The 21,291-nt window shown below is 53.7% G+C and overlaps 8 protein-coding genes across 8 annotated transcripts, besides 1 other annotated feature; 4 read left to right on the plus strand and 4 right to left on the minus strand.

Annotated features, from left to right (window-relative positions):
- Nucleotides 1-21,291: part of a sequence feature (contig 1.132 1714..254738(1)) that runs on past both edges of the window.
- On the plus strand, nt 65-2,870 carry ANIA_07793 (flavin-containing monooxygenase; the record flags this gene model as incomplete). The annotated part of the gene is made up of 4 exons (XM_675970.1): nt 65-142; nt 354-646; nt 922-2,466; nt 2,633-2,870. 4 exons carry the CDS (start codon nt 65-67, stop codon nt 2,868-2,870), a joined length of 2,154 nt encoding a protein of 717 aa, XP_681062.1.
- Nucleotides 3,732-4,604, plus strand: ANIA_07794 (uncharacterized protein; the record flags this gene model as incomplete). Its single annotated transcript, XM_675971.2, has 1 exon — nt 3,732-4,604. The coding sequence occupies exon 1, from the start codon at nt 3,852-3,854 to the stop codon at nt 4,602-4,604; it is 753 nt and encodes a 250-aa protein (XP_681063.1). The 5' UTR covers nt 3,732-3,851.
- On the plus strand, nt 6,978-9,152 carry ANIA_07795 (protein gprK). Its single transcript, XM_675972.2, has 3 exons — nt 6,978-7,640; nt 7,694-8,028; nt 8,121-9,152. Exons 1-3 carry the CDS (start codon nt 7,149-7,151, stop codon nt 8,983-8,985), a joined length of 1,692 nt encoding a protein of 563 aa, XP_681064.1. The 5' UTR covers nt 6,978-7,148; the 3' UTR covers nt 8,986-9,152.
- ANIA_07796 (uncharacterized protein) lies at nt 9,262-10,361 on the minus strand (the record flags this gene model as incomplete). The annotated part of the gene is made up of 2 exons (XM_050612092.1): nt 9,262-9,974; nt 10,067-10,361. The coding sequence occupies 2 exons, from the start codon at nt 10,359-10,361 to the stop codon at nt 9,262-9,264; spliced, it is 1,008 nt and encodes a 335-aa protein (XP_050468046.1).
- On the minus strand, nt 11,135-12,262 carry ANIA_07797 (tellurite-resistance/dicarboxylate transporter family protein; the record flags this gene model as incomplete). Its single annotated transcript, XM_675974.1, has 1 exon — nt 11,135-12,262. One exon carries the CDS (start codon nt 12,260-12,262, stop codon nt 11,135-11,137), a length of 1,128 nt encoding a protein of 375 aa, XP_681066.1.
- On the plus strand, nt 12,899-14,290 carry ANIA_07798 (uncharacterized protein; the record flags this gene model as incomplete). The annotated part of the gene is made up of 1 exon (XM_675975.1): nt 12,899-14,290. The coding sequence occupies one exon, from the start codon at nt 12,899-12,901 to the stop codon at nt 14,288-14,290; it is 1,392 nt and encodes a 463-aa protein (XP_681067.1).
- Nucleotides 14,776-15,543, minus strand: ANIA_07799 (uncharacterized protein; the record flags this gene model as incomplete). Its single annotated transcript, XM_675976.2, has 1 exon — nt 14,776-15,543. One exon carries the CDS (start codon nt 15,541-15,543, stop codon nt 14,776-14,778), a length of 768 nt encoding a protein of 255 aa, XP_681068.2.
- On the minus strand, nt 18,667-20,906 carry ANIA_07800 (siderophore transporter mirA; the record flags this gene model as incomplete). The annotated part of the gene is made up of 6 exons (XM_675977.1): nt 18,667-19,009; nt 19,109-19,438; nt 19,504-20,187; nt 20,240-20,265; nt 20,333-20,654; nt 20,722-20,906. 6 exons carry the CDS (start codon nt 20,904-20,906, stop codon nt 18,667-18,669), a joined length of 1,890 nt encoding a protein of 629 aa, XP_681069.1.

Raw genomic sequence — 21,291 nt, forward strand, 5'->3', positions numbered from 1 at the left:
AAGCCGATATCCCCGTGAGGCTTTAACATTTTAAGACATTGCCTACTGCCCGGTACCATGCAACATGCGGTCCGCAGGGAACACGGGATCAAAGCAGAGTTCGCTGCGCACGACCGCAGCGCTAAAGAGGAGTCGGCCATTGGTTGGTTACGTTGACCAAGGACAAATGGCCAGTCATGCGCAGCCTGAAGTGGGCATCCTTTGCCCCTTCGAGTCAAGCGCGTGCAAACCCTCGAGATGGTTCTAAACCCTTTTATTAGAGGTCACGGTGCATCTTCGATCAGGCTCGATACACGAATCAGGTCACTACCTTCACAGATGGATTAGCAGGGATCTCTACTGTATACCTGCAGGACCAGCTCTACAACTACCTGTCCGTCCTTTTAGGCTATTTCGAGCCTTTGGAGACTCCTCCAACCTCCAATCGGGGGCGCCGAGATGGGAGTAATCAGGACCTAGGAGAACCCCAGATCTCGATGAGCTCGATGAGCTCGATCTGTTCTCAAGGTTACAAAGGAAGTTTAAAGAACGCCCAAGTCAGCAACGATTGGCATCCCGGAAACATGGAAGCCACTCAGAAGATCATGGGTGCACGAGAAAGGCCGGGAATCCGACAAAGCAGGCCAGAAGGACCAATGGCAGCGCTGTGAGAGTGCAGGGAAGCTGGTAGACGGAAGTTTTTAGGCACCGCTAGAACAACCAGTGAACTCAGCAAGAATACGGGGTAGTGTTCGGTGAGACCAGCATATAGTCGGGTGGGGGAGTGGCGGGTTTACTTGTAAATTGTCCTGAGCCCGCTGGAGGTTCCTGGTTTGCTACCGTCCTGCTAGTTTGCCTGCTTATGTTCCCTGTCTTTGGGCTTCTCAATAAACCGCATTGTCTGTCTGCGTGTGCATGTTTGTGGTCCTTGCTGCGCTCTAGTACCACCATGGAAACTGAGACCCTTGTCGTTGGAGCCAGTTGGGCTGGTCTCTGGACGCTGAACCTGCTCAAACGTCGCGGCCTGAAAGTCCTACTGGTCGATGCATGCGAGGATGTCGGCGGCACCTGGTGCTATACCCGTTACCCAGGGTGCCGGGTCGACACCGAGATTCCGCTGTACGAGTTCAGTGATCCAGACTTGTGGCAGAACTGGAAGTGGTCGCAGAGATTCCCCTCGCGGGAGGAGATCCAGGCGTACGTCTCCTGGGTTGTTGACCGTCTCCAGTTGCGAGACAACATCCTCCTCCGATGCCGCGTTCAGCGTGCTGAATGGGACGAGAGCTCAAGCCAGTGGGTGGTTTCGCTCTCCAACGGCGACACTTATCGGACCCGGTATCTCGTCCTCTGCACCGGTTACACAACTGTGCCGTACATCCCGGACTTCAAGGGCGTCCAGACATTCAGGAACAGAGTCCATACCTCGGGCTGGCGGGAAGATATCGAGTGGAAGAACAAGCGGGTCGGCGTGATTGGGAGCGCTGCAAGTGGCCTGCAGATCATCGAGACCCTGGGCCCCCAGGTTGCGCATCTCACGGTCTTCCAAAAGACCCCCAACCTAGCCACACCGATGCGGCAGAAGGAGTACTCCTCTGAGCAGATGGACGACCTGAAGCGCCAGTTCTACCCGGAAAAGCTGCGCCAGCGCAACGCCATGACCGGCTTCTATGCATACAAGAACCGCGCCACTTTCGACGATACCCCGGCGGAGAGAGAACGGTTCTATCAGTCTCTGTGGGACCAGGGAGGACTTGCCTTCTGGTTTGGGAACTACTCGGACCTGCTGACTTCGCGCGAAGCCAACTTGGAGGCGTACAATTTCTGGCGGAAGACCGTCCACCGTCGAGTAGCGGACAAGGCTACGGCAGAGAAACTGGCACCAGCAAAGCCACCCCATGCATTCGGGACCAAACGGCCGTCGCTGGAGACCTCCTACTTCGAGACATTCAACCTGCCGAACGTCGACCTGGTAGACGTCAACGAGGACCCCATCGTCGAGATCACGCCCGAGGGGGTCCAGACCGCCACCAAACTCCATGCCCTTGACCTCCTTGTCTATGCCACCGGCTTCGACGCCTTGACCGGCAGCGCTCTAGCGATCGATATCATCGGTGTCAACGGCATGCGGCTGGGTTCCAAGTGGGATACGCGGATCGATGGTAATGGAGTGTCGACCGCGCTGGGCATGATGACGGGAGGGTTCCCCAACCTATTCTTTCCCATGGGACCGCAAGCACCCACCGCGCTTGGTCTCAGCCCACAGCTGGCTGAGATCCAGGGCGAATGGATTGCGAATTGCATCGATCACGTCAACAGGCAGGGGCGGGGTAGGGTCGAGGCGACGGCTGAAGGCGAGGAGCAGTGGAAGCAGGAGGTCACTGCCGCCGCAGAGCGCACGCTCTTTGGCGAGACCAACTCGTGGTACATGGGGGTCAACATCCCCAACCGGAAGAAACAGCCTCTCTGTTATTTTGGAGGTATTGGCCGGTATGTTGAGTGGATTCATCGCGCCGCCAATTCAGGCTACCAGGGATTTGTTCTGTCGTAGCTTGTTGGGGTCCCGTGAGATTATAGTACCTAGAATATAACGATTCAGCACTGAATATAAGTCTCATCTGCCATCCAGGAAATCCTGCTCTTTCTTATTCGATAGTTCCTCCCGAAAATCTGTCGATCGCCAGCCAACGCTGGCCGACTTCTTGCTGTGGCTCAGGCAGGTTATTACGCGCCGGTGGCGTCCTCTATGCAGGGGCCAAAACGCTGGGAGTCATTCAGCCAAACAACTCGCTGAAGATGGAATCCCCATACTGAGGTCAGATTCTCCAAGCAGTGATCTTTTTCCAGAGCATCATGGCCTTCCCCTATTAGCTTGTGGTGAATCCTGGTGGTAAACTCTGGCAGGGCTTGTTCGGCTTCCGCAGTAACCAAGAAAGCATGGCATGAGCAGCGATGGCCTGGTTCGAAATAGAGCGAGAAAGAGCCGTGCCTATGGAGTATCTTTGAAGGCTCTATATCTTGAAGACTATTTCTTGTTCGACCCGTCCGTCCGTCTTAGCATCAACTTCCCAGCCCTGTCAAAGTCTCGACACCAACTTACCAACGCACCCAGCCGGGCTAGGCCAGGGCCTGGCAGACTGGTCAATTTAAATAAGTTTGAGTGGGCCAGAGAACATTTAGAGCGTTTAGCTTGTCGGAGACCCGATATTTAATGCGAACTGGCCAATAACCGCACCGGCCCCAGTGCACAGCCCACCTACAGCCTGTAGGCTCTCTCCAGATCAGGGGCCAGCCATGCCACGAATTACAACCACAATTCCATTCTGCCCAGCCTCTGGTTTGCATAGACAACTGAATTGATACTTGGGACATCTGCCTATTTGTACTCATTTCGTTTTTTGGTCCAGGTGGCCTGACGGTCCAGCTGCAGGGCCGCGGCGGGCCAGCTGAGCTGGTCCCTCAGTCCCTGATCAATTTAAGCCCAATCTAAATCAACAGTAGTGTGCTTGGCCACCGAAATCGTTGCCTCTTTGGGACAAGTAGATGAGGGCTGAATGCGCTGGTCCAATAGCCCGCAGCTGCTATAGCCGCTGTCAGCTATAGGTCAAGCCTCATTTTTGAGTAGAGGCGCTCTTTTCCCGCTAGCTAATAGAGCCGCTGTTTGGATCCTTCAGGATTAGATGACTGCTTTAAAAGCAGGCGGATCTCCAGGGCGAGAAGATGGCTTTTTTTCTGGCGATTTCCTCTCGCTGGCCCAGGCTCTGGCCTGTTTTGTCTCACGCTTACACGTTGACGAGTAACGACCCGCTAACTCTCGAATCCATTCGCCGCTGAATCCATTAATCACTGCTCGATCAAACCGCACAGCTGTCAAGATGAACAAATCCAGAACCAGCACCGACGGCAACTGCGGCTCCAATTCAGAGACCAACGCGACCTGTCTCAACTCTACGTTTGGCAACTGCTGCTCGTCCAAGGGCTACTGCGGCTCGACCACAGCCTACTGCGGCGAAGGATGCCAGCTCGAATTCGGGACCTGCAATGACGCCAGCGTGCAGACGGTCAGTACAACGGGATCGTGCGGAGCGACCTTGACGAGCAATGTCACTTGCCTGGGCAGCGAATACGGCGACTGCTGCTCGCGCATGGGATACTGTGGAGGGAATTCCAGCTACTGCGGTGATGGATGCCAGTCTGAGTTCGGGAGCTGCGACCCCAGCTCCTCGACGTCGAGTTCGATTTCGAGCTCTACTGCGAGTTCAAGTGCGAGTGCGAATCCGAATCTTCTTGCCAATCTGACTGGAACCGGCGATCCCGATTCCGAGCAGGGTGTCGACGGCGGCTTGAGTACGGGCGCCATTGCCGGTATCAGCGTCGGGTCTGCTGTGGGAGGATTGGCCATACTCGCACTTTTGGGCTGGTTCTTCTTCATGCGGCGGAGAAGGAGCACCCCCGTGCCCGAGCCCGACTACAAGAAGGACCCGAGCCAGATGGAATCGGTGGTTGTCATGGGTCATGAGATAGCTGGAGAGGGGGCACCGATGCATGAAATGGATGGACAGCAGACACACGAGATGGAGGCAAAGGCACGTATCCAGGTTCCATATGAACTACCGGGCTCGCGCTGATATATTTCTTCTTTCTGGCCTTCATTCAATCATTCATCCATTCTCTTTATTTTCTTATTTCCGCTTCATTCCTGTTTTGTGTACATATACCCGTCAGCCATGATTGCATATTTTCTTTGAATATAAAACGATACTTTGGCCCTGCCTCGCATTTCACTCACCTCGTCTAACATCAGATCGAAGTCTACTATTTCCGCACTTCCCAGGCATTAGCGCAGTACGTCTCTTAAGGCGCGGGACTGGACGGGATTTTGGCGAGGGCTGTTGGACGCAATTATAAGGTACCCCAGCGAGCCTGCATACGAGATTCTCGCCTCGATGGACGATATTGATCGCGTTCTTGGTATATTTCCTGTGTGACTAGCCTACCCCGACCTCTCAGCCTTCTCTAGGCTCGAGGTCTTCCTCATGCAGGGATAAGAAGACAGGTGGACAGTATGAAAGTGTCGACCACGGGTCTAGGCCTCCGTACATTCAATACGACGCTCTCTCTATCTGCATATAAGCCTTTCCGAGGGTTACAGCCTTAACGCTTTCTAACTAGCTAGAGATAAGCCTAGCTGAGGATAAGTGGGTCTTCGTGCACTAAGTGCACGCCGTTATGATATATCTATCCGATATCAATTCGACGCCGCACGAACAGCCTCGGACCCAACCGTGCATGCACCGGTTATCCGAAAGGCTTATTCCAGCATGTGATGTGTCTACTTTTCCTACACGACAAAAAGCGTGCGCAGCAGCCTAGACTAACATCATATGTAACGGTAGTGGTGGTGGCCGTAGGACAGCCTGTTAGCGCAGAAATATATATTTGACTCAAGAAGTCAGCCGACCAGCCGGGAGAAGCATATTAGACATATTCCCTTTATTCCAACAGCTATGCCACTGTTACGTTTCCGGACCACCGGCCTGCCTTAGCTCCACTCTATATCACCAGCCTTACTCTACTCATATGAAGGATATTCAATATCGAAGAATTACGCGAGGTTCCGCATTACGGCACTCTTGTCGGCAAGACCCAGCTCTAGATGCGGACGGCGGGTCCAGATACTCTCGCATGCATCAGTATGGATACGCAATACGTCAGAGTCTGCAAAAGGCAGCGCGAGAGACGATTTTTCTATTTCTGCTTTCGATCGATCCGATGGTCTGGGTTGTACATCGCTTGCCCCATCCGGAGACCAAAGCGAGAGCTCGAAGCGAGAGCTCGACCCTACATGATGCAAACGCCCCAGACGCTAACGCCCTGCTAAGAAAAACTATTTGGTGCGCTAGCCCTTGGGCGTGCTTAAATGGTAACGGCGGTCGTCTGCGCAGGTACATGTGATATTGGCCGGCCCCTCGGTAGCAGTGTGATGGCCAGCTAGTGGTGTGACGCGGGCATGGCTACATCTATTGTCACCCCGTTATAAACTGGAAGCACTGAGAGAAGATGAGAGAAGCCGTGCGGGGGGTTATGAAACGTTCTCCTATATATAAGCTCCTATGTGGCGCAAACTGGCTGCTGAAGAACGTCATCTAATCTGATCAGTGGACCAGACTGGGGTGCATGCACTGCCGAGCCTTTTCTGCTGTGGGACTGTAGAGTCAGAACGGATTCGTCAGGCTCGCCGGAATCGCCGGTGTGCCGTAGCTTTGTAGAGTGCCCAGCAGAGGCCCAGAATTGTGAAACGGGGCAGACCGTCCTGCTATTAGAGCGGGTCAATGGAGCGCATTCTTGAGACGACTCGAATGCGAAGGCAGACGTTTTTGGGGGAAGCGACCCTCTGGAACTGGATCTCTGCGGCGATAGACCGCAGGCGAGAGCTGGAAAATGAATAGCCCTACCCGTACGTCTATCCAGCTAGTTAGCGCTGTAACCGTGGTGCTGCGATCGGGTATCCAAGATCACGATCCCGTCTACAAGTGAACCATACCCCTGGAGATCTTGGACGCAAACTTGTTTGGCCCACAGCCCACTGTCCACAGCCCATCCTACCCGCTCGCGATTTCAAATTCTCCCGCAAAACGTGCGCCGTGCAGCAGCCTTCTTTCCCAAAGCGCGCAAGCGCAAGGGGACGCTGGCTGGTGATTCGATCGATACGGTGTTGGGAGGTGGGCCCTAAATCAATAGCCCTGCCGATCTCGATATCGCCACGAGATGAACTCTCGATCCAGTAACCTCGCCTGTGACGATTCGCAAATGAGCCTGCAGCCAGCCAATTCGTCAACGCGCACGTTTGTTCAAGATGCACGAGCGCGTGTTTTGCACAGGGAAAAATTCGGGGTTTGCGCCTCGTTAGTGGTGCTGATCTTCCCGGCCCTGCGGCGTACACTAGGACTTGACTGCCCTCATAAGTCCGCCGCTGCCCAGATCCGATTTTGTGACCTTTGGACTCGTTCTCTCTTTCGTTCCTGGAGTTCCTCTTCCGACTGACCGCTCTTTATTGTCTGTCTGGCTGACAAGCGTTACCAACTATCCGTCTATCCTTTCCGCCACTGCAGCCCAGCCCTTTCCCCGTCCCCTAACCCTAAGTCCCCCGGCCCCTTCGATCCGCGCTTACCATGGGGTCCGAGCTTGGAATCACGGCCGACCAGAAGCCGCAGGCCGTCTACAGTCCCGTCGCCATCTGGTGGGTGGTCTGGGGCTGTTTCTGGACTGCGGTCGTCGCCTCGGGCATGGCCTTCCTTATCATCCGCCGCGACTCGCCCATTGTGCGTGTCCGCAGTCTCACTCTCTCACTCGGGGGGGTCGCGTTCCTGCACATCTACTACTGGTCGGTGCAGTTCGGCGTCATGATCGGACCGCTGATGCCGGGCGACTCCCAGTACTGGATCATGGGCACCTGGTTGCCCTGCGGTCTGGCCCTGTTCCACGGAGCGAACAGCTACTTCTTGCATATTGCGAAGATGCAGAAGAAGTACGTCAAGTACAGCTTCTTGACCGACTCAACGCCCGACGCCAAGCGCCAGCCCTCAGGCCTGCTCAGCCGATTCCGCCGTCTCGACTACTCAGCGCGCGTTGTTATCCTGGTGGCCATCGCCATGTTTGTCCAGGTACGGCTGCTCTTCCCCTGCAAGCCCTAAATCCCCGGCTGACCGTGCTCTAGGTCTTTCTTACGATCCTGATGTGGGTCATCTCGCGCAAGTTCCACAGCTCCTGGGGCGCTCCTGGCACCGAGGTGCACGGCCCCCCGATGCAGCAGCTCGTCGAGCAAGGCCGCGGCTGGGAGTGGTGGCCTGGTGTTTTCTGGCAGTTCTTCTGGTCCTGGGTGGTCGCGCCTATCGTGCTGTGGCGCTCGCGTCACATTCACGACACCCAGGGCTGGCGCACCCAGACAATCGGCTGCGCGCTTTCTGGTCTGCACGCGACTCCTATGTGGCTCATCGCTCTTTACGTTCCTGCTATGGAGAAGGTCAACGCTTACTGGATTCCTCCTCAGTGGTATGTCTTCTCTTGCTCCCCTTCCTTCCGACCTTCTTCCTTCTGTACCAGTATCCCCGTAAGTGTACAAGAAATCGGTCTGACCGGCGCAGGATCTGCGTTTCCATTATGTTCCTCGAAATCTTCACCGTCCTACTCCCTTGTTGGGAGGTCATGCGTCACCAGTCCCTGCACAAGGACACCCTCGAGGCGATCAAGCAGTGGGAGATCCGCACCAAAGGCGCCAACTCGGACAGCAAGTCGCTCGGTTCGACGGCCACAATGGTTGACTCGATGATGTCCGGCTGGAAATCCAACAACGAGTCCGTCATCAGCGACAGCAGCGCCCGCGAGAGCATCCTTAACATGAGCGCCCTCGAGTACGTCCTCGAACGCAACCCGACGCCCCTGCAGCGCTTCTCCGCCCTAAACGACTTTTCCGGCGAGAACGTCGCGTTCCTCACAAGCATCGCCGAGTGGAAGACCCTTCTGCCCAAGGCGCTGTGCGAGGGCGACGAGGCGGCCGACGACATGACGAAAGAGATGGTCCGCGAAGCCTTCAACCGGGCCTTGTACATCTACGCCGAGTTCATCAGCACCCGCCACGCCGAATTTCCCGTCAACATTTCTTCCCAAGATCTCAAGAAGCTGGATAACATCTTCGAAACGCCCGCTCGCATCCTATACGGAGACGAAAAGGCCGAGGTTGATCCTGCCACTCCCTTTAACAACCCCGGCATGCCGTCGCCTACCAACTCCAACTTCTCCGAATCCTCAGTCGCCGCCATCAAGAATCGCGCTCAGTACATGGGCGAGATCCCCAAGGGCTTCACTGCAGGCGTGTTCGACGACGCCGAGAACAGCATCAAGTATCTCGTGCTCACTAACACATGGCCGAAGTTCGTTAAACGCCAGAGGCGGATATCCACCGAATCGACCGAGACGCTGAACGCAGGCAACACCGCCGAGTTTGTGTAAAGGGAGATGGGATACGAGGACGACCTCGCCTTGCCTTTTTCTTTTCATTCTTCACTTCTCGAGGAAAAGGAAAAATAAGGCCTTTTGAGGCATGTGAAACAAGCATTACTTGGATGAATCTGGATCGGACTTGACTGCACTTCTTGTATATAATTCTCACGTACTAATAATACCCCTTGGATCTTGGTTGCATCCTTTCCTCCAGTCACAGTCGTGAACGAACGCTAGTCAAGTCTGTACGGCATGTAATCATATGCTAGATCTAGTTGTCTAATGCTAATGCGGGCTGTCCTCGCTCGAATTGAAATGCTCCCTGGCCCACGGACTGCGCAGCCGGATAACCTCGCCTTTGTAAAAGAAGACGAAAGGGATCGGTACCAGTAGGATGGCAATGAAGCCCAAGAGAGAGCTTGCCCACTCATATCCTAGTCGCTCGTACATCTGCGTCGCGAAGAGCGGGAATCCAGCCCCGACGATGTTCCGGACGAGGATGACCCCTGCCAGTGCAGAGGCAGAGTAGGTCTGGTACCCGTCAACGACGTAGTTCAGAATGCTGAGAATGACAATGTAGAGACCGGCACCAAAGAAGGAGGAAGCGATAATGGGAACGATCCAGTGCACAGAGCTGTAGCTCGTCCACCCGAACCAAAACAGACTAAGAGGGATGAGGAGTGAGCCGCCGCGGGCCATCCACATGCGCGCCTCGGGCACGGCCCTGCCCTTGTTCTCGGCAACGCGGCGCAGATAGTAGCGTTCCTGCAGAGGGGATAGGGCAAACGCAACGAGGGGACCGACCGCCATGCCGAGGAAGCAGAGGCCCTGCTGCCCTATGTTGAAGCCGTGGCCATGCGGTCCGCCAAAGACGAGCGGGAACGCCTCGTTGAAGAGATAGACCAGGCCGTAGAGGAAGCCGTTGTAGATAGCAGAGAAGCTGGTGATGGGCTCGGCGAAGAGGAAAAGAAAGGGCGGGAGAGCGTGATGGCGAACAGCTGGCGCAGGTTCTTGCGCTCAGGGGCATGCAGATCGTGGGTCGTCGAGGCCGAGCGCAACCCTTCCTGCTCCATCTGCTTGCGGACGCGACGGGCCTTGCGCTGCAGAATGATGCTGTGCCGGGTCTCAGGCACCGTGAGGGTGAGAAGGGCCCAGAAGCCCCCTGTGATAGCCATGAGAATCCAGAAAATCCAGCGGAAGCCGAGATTGAGGCCGATATACCCGCTCACCACGAGAGCCATAGGCGGGCCAAAGGTACTGCTCAGCCCGTAGACGGCCATGGGCCCGCCGCTCGCGTTGCGCTCCCACAGGTCGCTCACCGTGCCGCCGGTGTTGGTCAAGGGCGCGCCCCCGGCCAAGCCGGCGAGGAGTCGACAGACGATCATCGTCCCGATATTCGGGGCCAGTGCTAACGGCAGCTGGAATAGGCAAAGGAGCAGCCACGAGACCACATAGACGGGTTACCGGCCGAAGTACTCGGACAAGGGAGCCAGCAGGACCGGCCCGACTGCGTATCCAAGCACGTACATAGACAGACAGAGGGTCGTCACCTCGGTTGAGACGCCGAAAAGGTCAGCAATCTCGGGAGCGCCAGACGAGAACCCGCCGGCACACCAAGTGGTGACCACGTTGAGCATGCTCACAAAGCAGGTGATGTACCACTTGCGCCAGAAGCCCCAGCACCTCGGATTGTCGCTGTCACTAGGTCCAAACGTGATGAGAAGAGGCAGCGCCTCGCCCGGCCTGCTGCGGGCAAGGGCTAGGGCTTCCTTCTCAGACACGAGGAGAGGTGTATCCGAGGAAAATTCCTCTTTGACGCCGATTTCGTGGTCGTCAGACATTTATGGCGTCAAGCAGAAGAAGACTGGCGTCAACTGGAAGAGCAAAAAGAAGAAGAAAGAAAAAGAAAAAGCAGAGAAGAACAAAAAGCAAAGCAAGACGGTTTACCGTCTGCCTAGAGGAAAACAGGGCAGAACATAAAGCAGAGGCAGAACGCGTAAATGGGCCATAGAGCAGTGCAGTCTCCACCGTGGCGATACCAAGCATTGACAAGCTTTGCTGGAGAGGCTTATTCCCCAATGACAAAATGGAATTGGCCATAATCAAGATCTTACATACGATGACATCCGTTGCGTCCTCTATCGTCTCATAATTGCCGTTACTGGTACATGAAAGCGTGGACGATCTTCCACATGGTGACCAATCCGACTCCTAGCCAGGTACCCACCTGCACAATGGTCATGGCCGAGGCTACCCACAGTACCGGCTCGCTCTGTAGTACCTGTCCGATTCTGATAGTGGCTATGACAAATCCAGTGTTGGGGAATACCATGCTCCAGTATGCCAGCGACATCGGCACCCTCCCTTCTCCACCGAGGGCACGACACGGCGCCAGCATGCTGAGGATGGCAATGCACAGACAGTAGAGGGCCAGCATCCACAGGAAGATGGCCACGAGTGAGGCGAGCACAAGTGCAATCTGCCCTGTTGCGACGGCCACTGCAGTGTCTGTGGCCGACGAAACGATGTAGCCTGCCGGGACCTTCTCCACTGCAGCCTCTGCCATCCCAATCAGCGCCAGCGCCGTGAAACTCCACGGTCCCACGGCAATAAACATCTCCGGCCGGTCATGGAGGTCCGGCAGACCGTCCTTGTTCAGGCGGTAGAAGTACTCCGAGTAGACAAACAGCGTCATGACGAAGCCGAACCCCTGCAGCGTAGTGCCCGCGATTATCATGGGCACTGCCCGGCCGGCCGGCTGGTCGGACGCCAGGCCAGCGGCAATCGTGCCGCTGAGCATCGCCGGGAAGGACGGCAGGCACCTAACGATAGCCATGGGCTGCTGGCTGGCCATGCGTCGGTGGTAGAGGTACCAGTTGTGGGCAATTGCCTGGACGACCGAGGCTGTAACGTAGACCCAGAAGACCGCGTGTAGGGCAGCCAGTAGCCAGGGCCCGCACGCGTCTGTGCCGTAGCTCGAGGCGCCAAGGATGATGGTCGCGACAGCGAGAGGGCATGTCGCGATAAAGTGCGTCTCGCTGGGGTCGCGGACGGACTCTTTCAGGGCGGGCGGGCTCGAACAGAAGCGCACAACCATGCAGAGGGAGATCCCAACAAAGAGGACAATATTGAAGATATAGACAATCTTGCCGATTGTCTCGAGGCCCGTGAACTGGTGAGGGGTGTTGTAGAGCAGCACGGCAATACCCCCCGTCGCCATCGAGGCCGAGTACCAGCCCCAAGTTGCTTGGGAGAGTCGCTGGCGAAGCGAGAGCCTCTTCTCCATCTCGACGCCTCAATGCTGGTCAATGCTTATAAATGACCGTCAAGTGTCAACAAAGGCTTGTTCTTTGCATCTTAGTTCCTTATGCTGCGCCGTCTCGTGGTTTTGGTCCTTGACATGACCCACTGTGACTACACGATGATTTCATCAGGCACAATCCGACCAGGGAATGTACGTTGAATCTAATCCATAACATAATCGTTCTGGGCTAATAATTGGAATTTGCTGTCCGTGACTTGGTAAATATTTTTTTTCTTTTCTTTTTTTTGGGGGGGCTGTGATCTACTCTAGTTGGAGTGGATCGCGGATACCGGGCAAGGGCCACCAGAAACAGGGCAGAATAGGGCTCAGAACGACACTGCACGGGCATGGAGCAGCCGATCGGTAGATCAGCAGATCGTGGCACCCGAGCCCAATGGCTCGGGCAGGCCAAGAACTGCAATTTGCCTCCAGCTGGGTGCTGTGTGATCAACTGTGATGGTATTTGGAATAGGGTCGGCGATGTCCCCGCTGATCGCCAGGGTCAACATGCAGGGGAATCGTGGTCTCAGAGCATTTATTTTGTGGCCTATTTGCACCTGGCAATTGAACTAGGTTTGACGGTGATGCTTTTCTAGTTGAGCAGATTTGCAAGTTATCATGACCACTCTTCGCACCGCACGCGTGCTGCTGCAGTCCAAGGACTCGGTTAAATGGCGCCCAAGAGATGAGACCGTCTCAGAGCGCAATCTCGATGCAGTGGAAGCCTTTCACCTGGCTAATGGATCGCACAATGTCCGCGAAGGACGACGCCGACTCGACATCACCGTCACCGTCAAGCTGAGAGTTGACCTGGGACTCACTATCGACATCAAGCAAGCCCGCGCCGCGTGGATCGCACTACGACAGCGACACCCGGCCATTGCCTCGACCGTGAGTGGCTCGAAAAGAGTCCATCAGAAGCCGGGGACCGAGCATATTAACGCTTGGCTAGATCACACATTTGTGACTGTCGCTGGGGAGAGCGAGGTGACGGCAGAGTTGCTGGACAGCCTGCCCGCGGCCGAGACGGCGGCGATGTACTTTCTGCAAAATGCCAATGTCCTTGCCTTGCGCACTCCACATCATCTTATGGACACCCTGGGCGCCGTTATGGTCCTCAACGACTTTCTGGAAGAGCTGAGCGTGATGGTTATGGGCAGGTCGAGGGCGGACGACTCCCTGTGCACCGAGCGGCTCGATCAGCTGGCTTGCAGTCTCAAGGAAGCTGCATCACTACCCTCCGCCTCTGTCTCTCAGCTGGCCCGGTTCTGGAGCATCCAGCGCCGCTGGCTCCGCAGCTATCCCTCAGTAGGCATTATGTCGGACCAGCAGACGCCATGTTCCGCTCTCGCGTCGTGGAGAGATCTCGAGTACTCGCCACTTCTGACCAGGGAGCTAGTCACTATGGCAGGCAAGCATAAGATGACGGTCGCACCCGTCGTTCACGCTGGTGTGGCCTTTGCCGCGAAGGAATATGGTCCTTTTACCCTGACCCAGAATTACAACACCATCATCGTCCTCGATATGCGCCGGCCCAAGGACGGCCCGTCTTCTAAGAATGCGATCTCGCCCCAGCATGCAATCTGGCCAGTATCAATACCGGTAACTACCTTCTGGCAGACAGCAGAGCTGTTCAAACGGGCCTATCTAGATGCAGAGAGCGACCCCGACCTGCCGGCCCTGGTGGAGCCGGCCTTTGCAGAGATTTTCCAGAGCCAAGATCCACCGTCGTGTCCTACGTTCTACAGTGCCCCAATAGTCAACAGCTTTGGCAAGATCGACGATTATTTAGCCTCATCGTATGGCGGGTTCACGGTCGAGGAGTTCTCTCTCTCAGCCGAATGCTCGGGCGAGGAGGTGATAGTTGCTGTCTGGTCATACCAGGGCAAGCTGAAGATCCGAGTCATGTACAATGAGGGATATCACAGCGCAAAGAGTATTGAGCGGTATGTGTATTTGGTAGAGGTCGCGCTCAAAGATGGAGTCGGGGTTTGGCGAAGTAGGGAGTAATGACGGACGAGATGCGCATTTTGGAGGCTATACCCTTAACTACAGCAATAATTTACTGCAATACAATAATTGCTACTGATCAGCGGGGTCAGCTTTCTCCTACCTATGCCAGTCTGAGTCTTAGACTCCTCCGGATGCCCGAGTCATATTAAGTGCACGAGCCGCGAGAGCCGCTAGAGTATTGATTTAGACTTTAGTAGACCGAGTATCTAGAGGCCGATCGATCTTCGGAGTGTACAATTAGGCTCAGATTAGCTTCTGGACTGGCCTCTAAAGTGATCTACCGCAGGCCTGTTATTCAATAGTATGGTGGCGCCGTCTCAGTCTATTCAGATAGTGCCAATGCACCGATAAAGAACCGGACAACCGGCTCCTACAAGCTAAACTCAGGTTAAGCAACAGCTCTAGGATGCAGCCTCTCCAATAGTGTCGACTTAACTTGAATTTGCATTGCTAATCATAAGAACCCCCTTCCCGTCGTTTTGCTACCCCCCCGGAACCCCCACGCCCGACACCTCCTTACAGATGCGCAATAACTCCTCTTGTTTCTGGACATTATCGGCACCGGGATGTGCAGATTCTGGGCCGCTAGTCGTAAAGAAAGTACCGCTCTTGAGGCGGGCCAGATCTCCCTTTCCGATTGCCCAGTCGGCCAGGACTCTGGCCGGCCTGTCCAACGCCCCAGGCGCCATTACGCCTCCCATTTTGGTCCTCACCCAGCCAGGATGCATGCTAACTACTTGGATCGCGTTGCCCCATCGTCGAGAGAATGCATTTGCTAGCATTACATCGTGCAGTTTGGTATTCCCGTACGAATGGGACTGCGTGATGTTCCGTAGACTCTCGTCACCGCCGTAATGACTATCCGAGCTCATATAAAGAAGCCTTGCTTTTGGTTTATGCATTAAGCAGGTCAGGATATATGGTGCAAGCGTGTTGACAGCAAAGACAGCCGAGATCTTATCTGCGGTGATCTCCTGGCTGGCCGTCGCCCCGTATCCGATCCCCGCGTTGTGGATGACCGTATCGAACGGTGGCAACTTGTTTGCTTCCTCTGCTAGGGCTTTTGTTTCAGCAATGGAGCTCAAATCGCCCACCAGGACGGCCTCGGCGCCTGGAACGGCCTCTTGGGCTGAGGCGGCGCGGTCGGCGTTGCGCGCATGAAGGACGACTGAGTGGCCCTGCTCGGAAAGGACCTTGGCAGCTGCCTGCCCTATACCATCGCTTGAGCCGGTGATGAAGATTCGCACCATGTCTGTATCGAACAATATTGGTAAGATTTGGGTTAAAAACCTTGGAAGTCAAGCAGTGGATGGTTGTTATACGCGGGGGTAGAAAGCTCCGTGATGTCATATGACGTCAACGTATAAAGTCTACTTTACCGAGTTGACGGCTCTCTTAAGTTGTACTTTAAATATTAAGCGATGGTTGAGAGAGTGATATCTCACAGGTGCTCTCACATCGTTGACTTGACGTATACTTTGCGGAGCGGCAGAAGGCCTTCTCTCGAGGAGTGCACCTATACCGTGCCATCATGTGTGAATAATATCACCAATCCAGACTATTTTTGCATGACTAGCATCTTAGCACTAGGAATCAGCATTTGAGGAACCCAGGGACATTGGTGGATTGGAAGATCGGTCATCCAGAACGGCCAAAATCCCTGATTACATCTAGTCCCGCCTGGAGGAATATAAAGACGTACATCAAAGATGTTGGTGCCTATAGCTTCTTGATTTACTAAAATCTCCAATTCTACAAACCAGCTGTTCTTATCCGCATCTACACCTTAACTTTGAACTGTTAACTCCCTACGTCCTTCTGCGCTGGTGAGTCGAAGCCGACCTCGCCTACGACCATAAAGGCGGTTTGTGGCCTCCCAGGGCTAATATCAGCTGATCGGTAACAAGGTTTATGCTGGCAGAGTCACTGCTCAAGAACAAATGTGGGTTGCTCTCATATTGAGCCAAATACACTCTGCCTGGGCATTTCTGCCTTTGTCTCCGTTCGCTTGTAAGAACCATCCTGAAGTGGGAATAGCGACCGATGAACGGGATATAGGTACTCGTTGATAAGGTCGTGGATAGATTAGCCCGCATACACTTGGCCGAAGGATCTTTGGAAAAGGCTATTGTGGCAGGCGAAGTGATCAGTCAGCGAGTTGATCCTAGGTTGTGGGTATACTCACCTTTGCTAAGAGCTTCAGTGCCCTGCAAAACTCCGATATACCGGACATAGAGCCACTCCCCCTGCTCGGTCACAGCAGGGTAGTGAATTTCCAGATTCGCCCAACCGTCCGTGCGTTGGAGGAGGCTGTCTCCCCTCGTTGAATTGTGGCATGTTATTGGGACCCTTCATGGTGCCGCCTTGGATGTCGTAGTAAGCCCTGAGGCCTGAGGGCGTCTGGCCAGTTGGGTATGGTGGAACAGCTATGTTTACGCGAAGGGTGAACGCGTAAGTGAGTGATATGCTGGTCGTCGCCATATTAAAAGTCAGATGAGTATTTCCGATTATGAAGATGGAATCGTGGGTGCATAAACGCAAAAGAAAGGAACAGTCAAGTTTGTTGTTGAGAGCTATATGAGGCAAGCAGACCAAGCTTATATGGACAACCACCCCATCTGGGTGTCTTCACTTGTCAATCATGCTTCCTCCTGCTGGAATGATAACTACCAATAGTTATAAGCGACTCTAATGCCTGCAGTCTTTTTGAATGATCTCGAATCATATCATGTGAAGTTCAAGGTGGAATATAAATTCCGCCCGCTCCCAGGTGAACCCCTGCCCATGATGACCCACCAGCATTTCACCGAAACGACCTGAACGAAGAGCCTGATAAGTAAGTTTCACTCTTCTGAAGAGCTATGTAATATCTATAAGCCTGAGCTAGAGTGCGCAGTGGATGCCGACCTTATACAGCGGAATAGTACAAGCATTTACCGAATACATTCCACTCCCAATGGACCTTGAATCTATTTGATCAACAGAATGATACTCAGCGCATGGTTTTCTTAAACGAGGGAATAGTCATACGATAGGTGCAATATAATAAAGTGTGCTCTAGATGTATGATGTTAGTAGAAACTAATTGCAGCCGCATGCTTCTAGGCGATAACTAAGGAACGGTATTCAGTTCGAAGACCAATATATCATCTGTCTATGGTTACATAGGTATAGAAAGAATCAATACCCACCTCTATTATTAAAGAGACCTCACTGTCTGTCTCTATTCAATACCGATCCAACAAACAAATCTGTTTATCAGCACACTCTCTACACTGCTCACCTGGATGATTGTCACCGTGACTATGAGAATCATCTATTAGACAGCTACAAAAAATCAAAGCGCAAGTTAGCCGTTATCCTGACATACTTTCACATACTTCATAGAGTAAGCTGATCCTTCTTCGGGACAAGAGGTCTGGGGACAGTACTGAAGCATCAAAATCCTGCGCAGAATACTTTCTCCCATGAAAAGCCGCATATGCGCCGCACCCAAAGTAGGGTAAGAAGCATGCTAAAAAAAATTCTTATAGAAGAAAACTGTCACTAGCCACATAGATAGCATGATGCATACCACAAACTGATGTCGCGTTAGGTGAAGTTGTCTTGTCAACTTGGCCAAACGTATTTGACCAGTACTGCTTGTTAGACTTCACCGCAACAGCCTCCTGTTGCGCGCAGATCTCCTGCACAACTATAGGCCGGGCTGCTTAGCAAAGGTACAAAGATAACTGATAATCTGATCAGTTGCTCTGACATCCTTAGCAGAAAAAGCCATGCCTGAGCCCTTGTTTTGGGGTCTATCCCTTGATTCCATATCTCCACCTGTCGTCTATGCATATCTCAGGACGCACGACTAACCCATCGGTGTGAGACCAAAACGCCCCGGCCTCGAGGTCTAATCAACGTCATTTCCGTCTCAGAAACAGCGCGGGACACCGGCGACATTGCATGGTGAAGTCAGGCCAGCTGTGCTACCGGCGATATAGAAACCTTCCAATCATGTTTGTAGAGACTTTCGGGAAATACCTTCGATATCTGTTGTGGAATATGCTCAGAGGATAAAGGGCAGGAGGAAACTGCATCAACTACACCAACGTAGCCTACTAAGGATCGGATGCCATGTGACGATTGACACCTATCTTGTTGACGATAGATTCCTTCATTGCCTTTCTTGTGTGTATTCCTCTCTCCCCACTATATATATATAGAGGGTAGGAACCTTCTAGAAACAGGCGATGTCCGGTCAATCTACCAGAGATCACGTGGCCTCATATTTCCGTATCAATATCAATCCAAGTTTTTAGTTCATTAATAATAGCTTCTATACATCGAAATTCCTGGCCCAACATTTACTAGCACATTCGAAGCGTTCATGACCTCGCCTCCTTTCCTTCCCCTCCACTATGGTTCTTCTTAACAGCCTCTCTATTCCCATGCAGCTCGATCAACGTAGTTTCATCAGTCAAAGGTACGTTCTCTAGGAAGAACATAATAATCAGCATGGGCGCCAACGCTGCCAACGCTGCAATAGCCAACATCCGCTGCGATTGTCGATAGCACATATCGATTGCGTCTCGTGCTGGCGTTCCAACCTCGTATTTCTGCGCGACAACGATGCTACCGAAGATGGCCTGCGCTTGGTCCTTAAGTTCAGCGGGGAGATGCTGAGCTAGCTTTGGGGGTAGGGTACTGCGCCAGATTGCGCCAGCAACACTGCATATAATCAGCATATACACTTCTTAAATATATACCATGGCCGATCAAGAACCAAAAGAAAACAAAAGTTAGAGGCCGGCCATGCTGTTTACGCACCTAGTCCCGATAGCCCCGCCGATACTCATAGCAGCAAAGAAAACAGCGGTAACGACTGAGACCTCGCCCCGCGATACCTTCGCTTGGACCGAAACCTGCGAAGCCGTCTGGTAGAAGCCTCGTCCGATACCAATGAGGGATTTCGCTGTTACAAATGCCGCTTCGTTGCCTACGCGGCCCTCGCCCATGTCGACCAGGTAGAGCAGGACGCCCATGCCTAGGACACAGAGGGGTACGCCGGTGAACACCCAAACCTGCGACCGTTTGGTAAATTTCATGAAATACGCTGCAAATATCCCGGCAACTTGGAAGGCGACTCGGAGGGAGTTGCTGTGTGATGAAAAATTGGTCAGCGTCTTATGCCGGAAAATAGGGCTAGGCTCGATGGCACGTACTCAATCCTCGTTGCCGGTCCGGCCCCATGATGCGCCGCGACCTGAAGATAGCTCGTAAAGAAAACAGAAAAGACCGAATAATGAAAGAAGTCGAGGATTCCCAGTAAACAAGCTGCAGCAACAGTACGGTTCTTGATCATCCTATACGGGATAAACGGTTTCTTCGCACACCACGTGTCCCAAGCAAGGAACGCTACAAAAATCACGACGCCCAGGACAAGCATCGCGATGAACGAGCCCCTATGCCAGTCATCGCTGTTCCCCGAGCCTGTTAGCGACAGCGGAACCAGGAAGAGCGACAGACCCAACAGAAGGAGGATTGCGCCAAACGCGTCCAATTGCACCCAAACGAGGTTATAAATCCGCTTCCACCAGCCATCATCCACATTTCTCTCCGTCGGCTCCGATGCGAACTCTGCCGGGGATGGGTCCTTCCGCGCACGCTTTTGATAGTAGAGCATAGTCCCGACCAGAAGGACGGAACACACGGGCTCTATGATAGCCCACATCCCGAACCCCCAGCGCCATTCGTTCTTCTCGAGCACAGCTTCTGCAATCTCGGTCCCGAGGTACAGGGCTGGAATAACGGTTAGAGAGTCCGGAAGAGTAGACCATACGGCGCGGTTGATGAGGTTCGTGACATCAGCTACGAAGACTTGTTGGGTTAAGCCGAAGCCAGTTGAGCTGCGTATGCACGTCAGGGTGATGAGATCAGGTATAAAAAGAGTGTACTAACCCGATTGCCTCGAAGATTCCGCCAGCCTGTGATATGAGCACGTCAACCGCTATGCGCAGCGAAAATCTATGTCACATATGCGCTGTGACTCACGATATACTGTCCCACGTTCTTACACCCCGCATAGATCGCATACCCAACAGCCTGGAACACAATCGAGAGGATGAACATCTCCGCTCGACCAAACACCTTTACAAAAAAACAAAACGAGTCAGCTCCGGTACGCCTAAGTGGGGATCGCAGACTTGCATCTCCCAATTTCGCAATGATAGGGTACGCCGCGATCCGAGTGATGTTCCCTACAACCCGCGCAGCGGACATGGCCGAGTGTTGCTTGAACGCAGATGTCGCGTACGGTACGTACACTTGGGTTGAATAGTCGCCGAAGTTGATTGATAGCGTTGCGAGAAAGAGACTATTCGCGGCACCGGTTAATCTGATTCGGTAGCTGCTGGGCAGACGAGCCGGTATAAGATGCGTACCCAGTAAAAGCTATAATCAAACCCTGTCTCGTCCATCCCTTGCGCAGCATCTCAGCTCTTTTCACACCGGGCTGAAGCCTCTCCGAGTCTGAACGGTCAGCATCAAGCAGTGGAGGTGGTCTCTCCACAGCAGGATCGGTATCCAGTGCACCTTTGGGCACTGCTGAAATATCGTCGAGAGCCATTGTTGTGGATGTGAGGGATCTCGAACTGAACTTTGGAAGGCTGCCAGACAATTCAAATATGCAAGACCTCCAATGGTCTAGTCTAACAAGGGCTTAAGAGGCCGTCCGTTCGGAACGTCTTCTTCCGCACCTCGTCGGTCTGCCCTCGATTGGGAGCAGCCTTCGTATTGACCTAGATTGTCAGACCACGCGAAAAGACCCACGAGCAGCCACAAGAAGCGAACTGTACCCAATAGCGTCCCATCATAAGCGAACTTAATCTTATCTAGGCCCAGTTTACAAGAAATCAGAAGATCAGATAACAAATGCCAAGTCAAAGCCAAGGCGTCCGCTTCAAGCCACGCAAGCCTGGGAGGATTGAAATCGGAGTTATCCCGGCTTAAAG

Source organism: Aspergillus nidulans, chromosome IV, assembly GCF_000011425.1.
Source record: "Aspergillus nidulans FGSC A4 chromosome IV".
Taxonomy (NCBI): Eukaryota; Fungi; Ascomycota; class Eurotiomycetes; order Eurotiales; family Aspergillaceae; genus Aspergillus; species Aspergillus nidulans.

What these genes read in the sequence shown, in the direction of transcription:
- ANIA_07795 (XM_675972.2), top strand. Translation starts at nt 7,149, where the DNA reads ATGGGGTCCGAGCTTGGAATCACGGCCGACCAGAAGCCGCAGGCCGTC. An exon ending in CCATCGCCATGTTTGTCCAG is followed by an intron (nt 7,641 to 7,693) that starts GTACGGCTGCTC and finishes ACCGTGCTCTAG; the next exon opens with GTCTTTCTTACGATCCTGAT. An exon ending in TACTGGATTCCTCCTCAGTG is followed by an intron (nt 8,029 to 8,120) that starts GTATGTCTTCTC and finishes TGACCGGCGCAG; the next exon opens with GATCTGCGTTTCCATTATGT.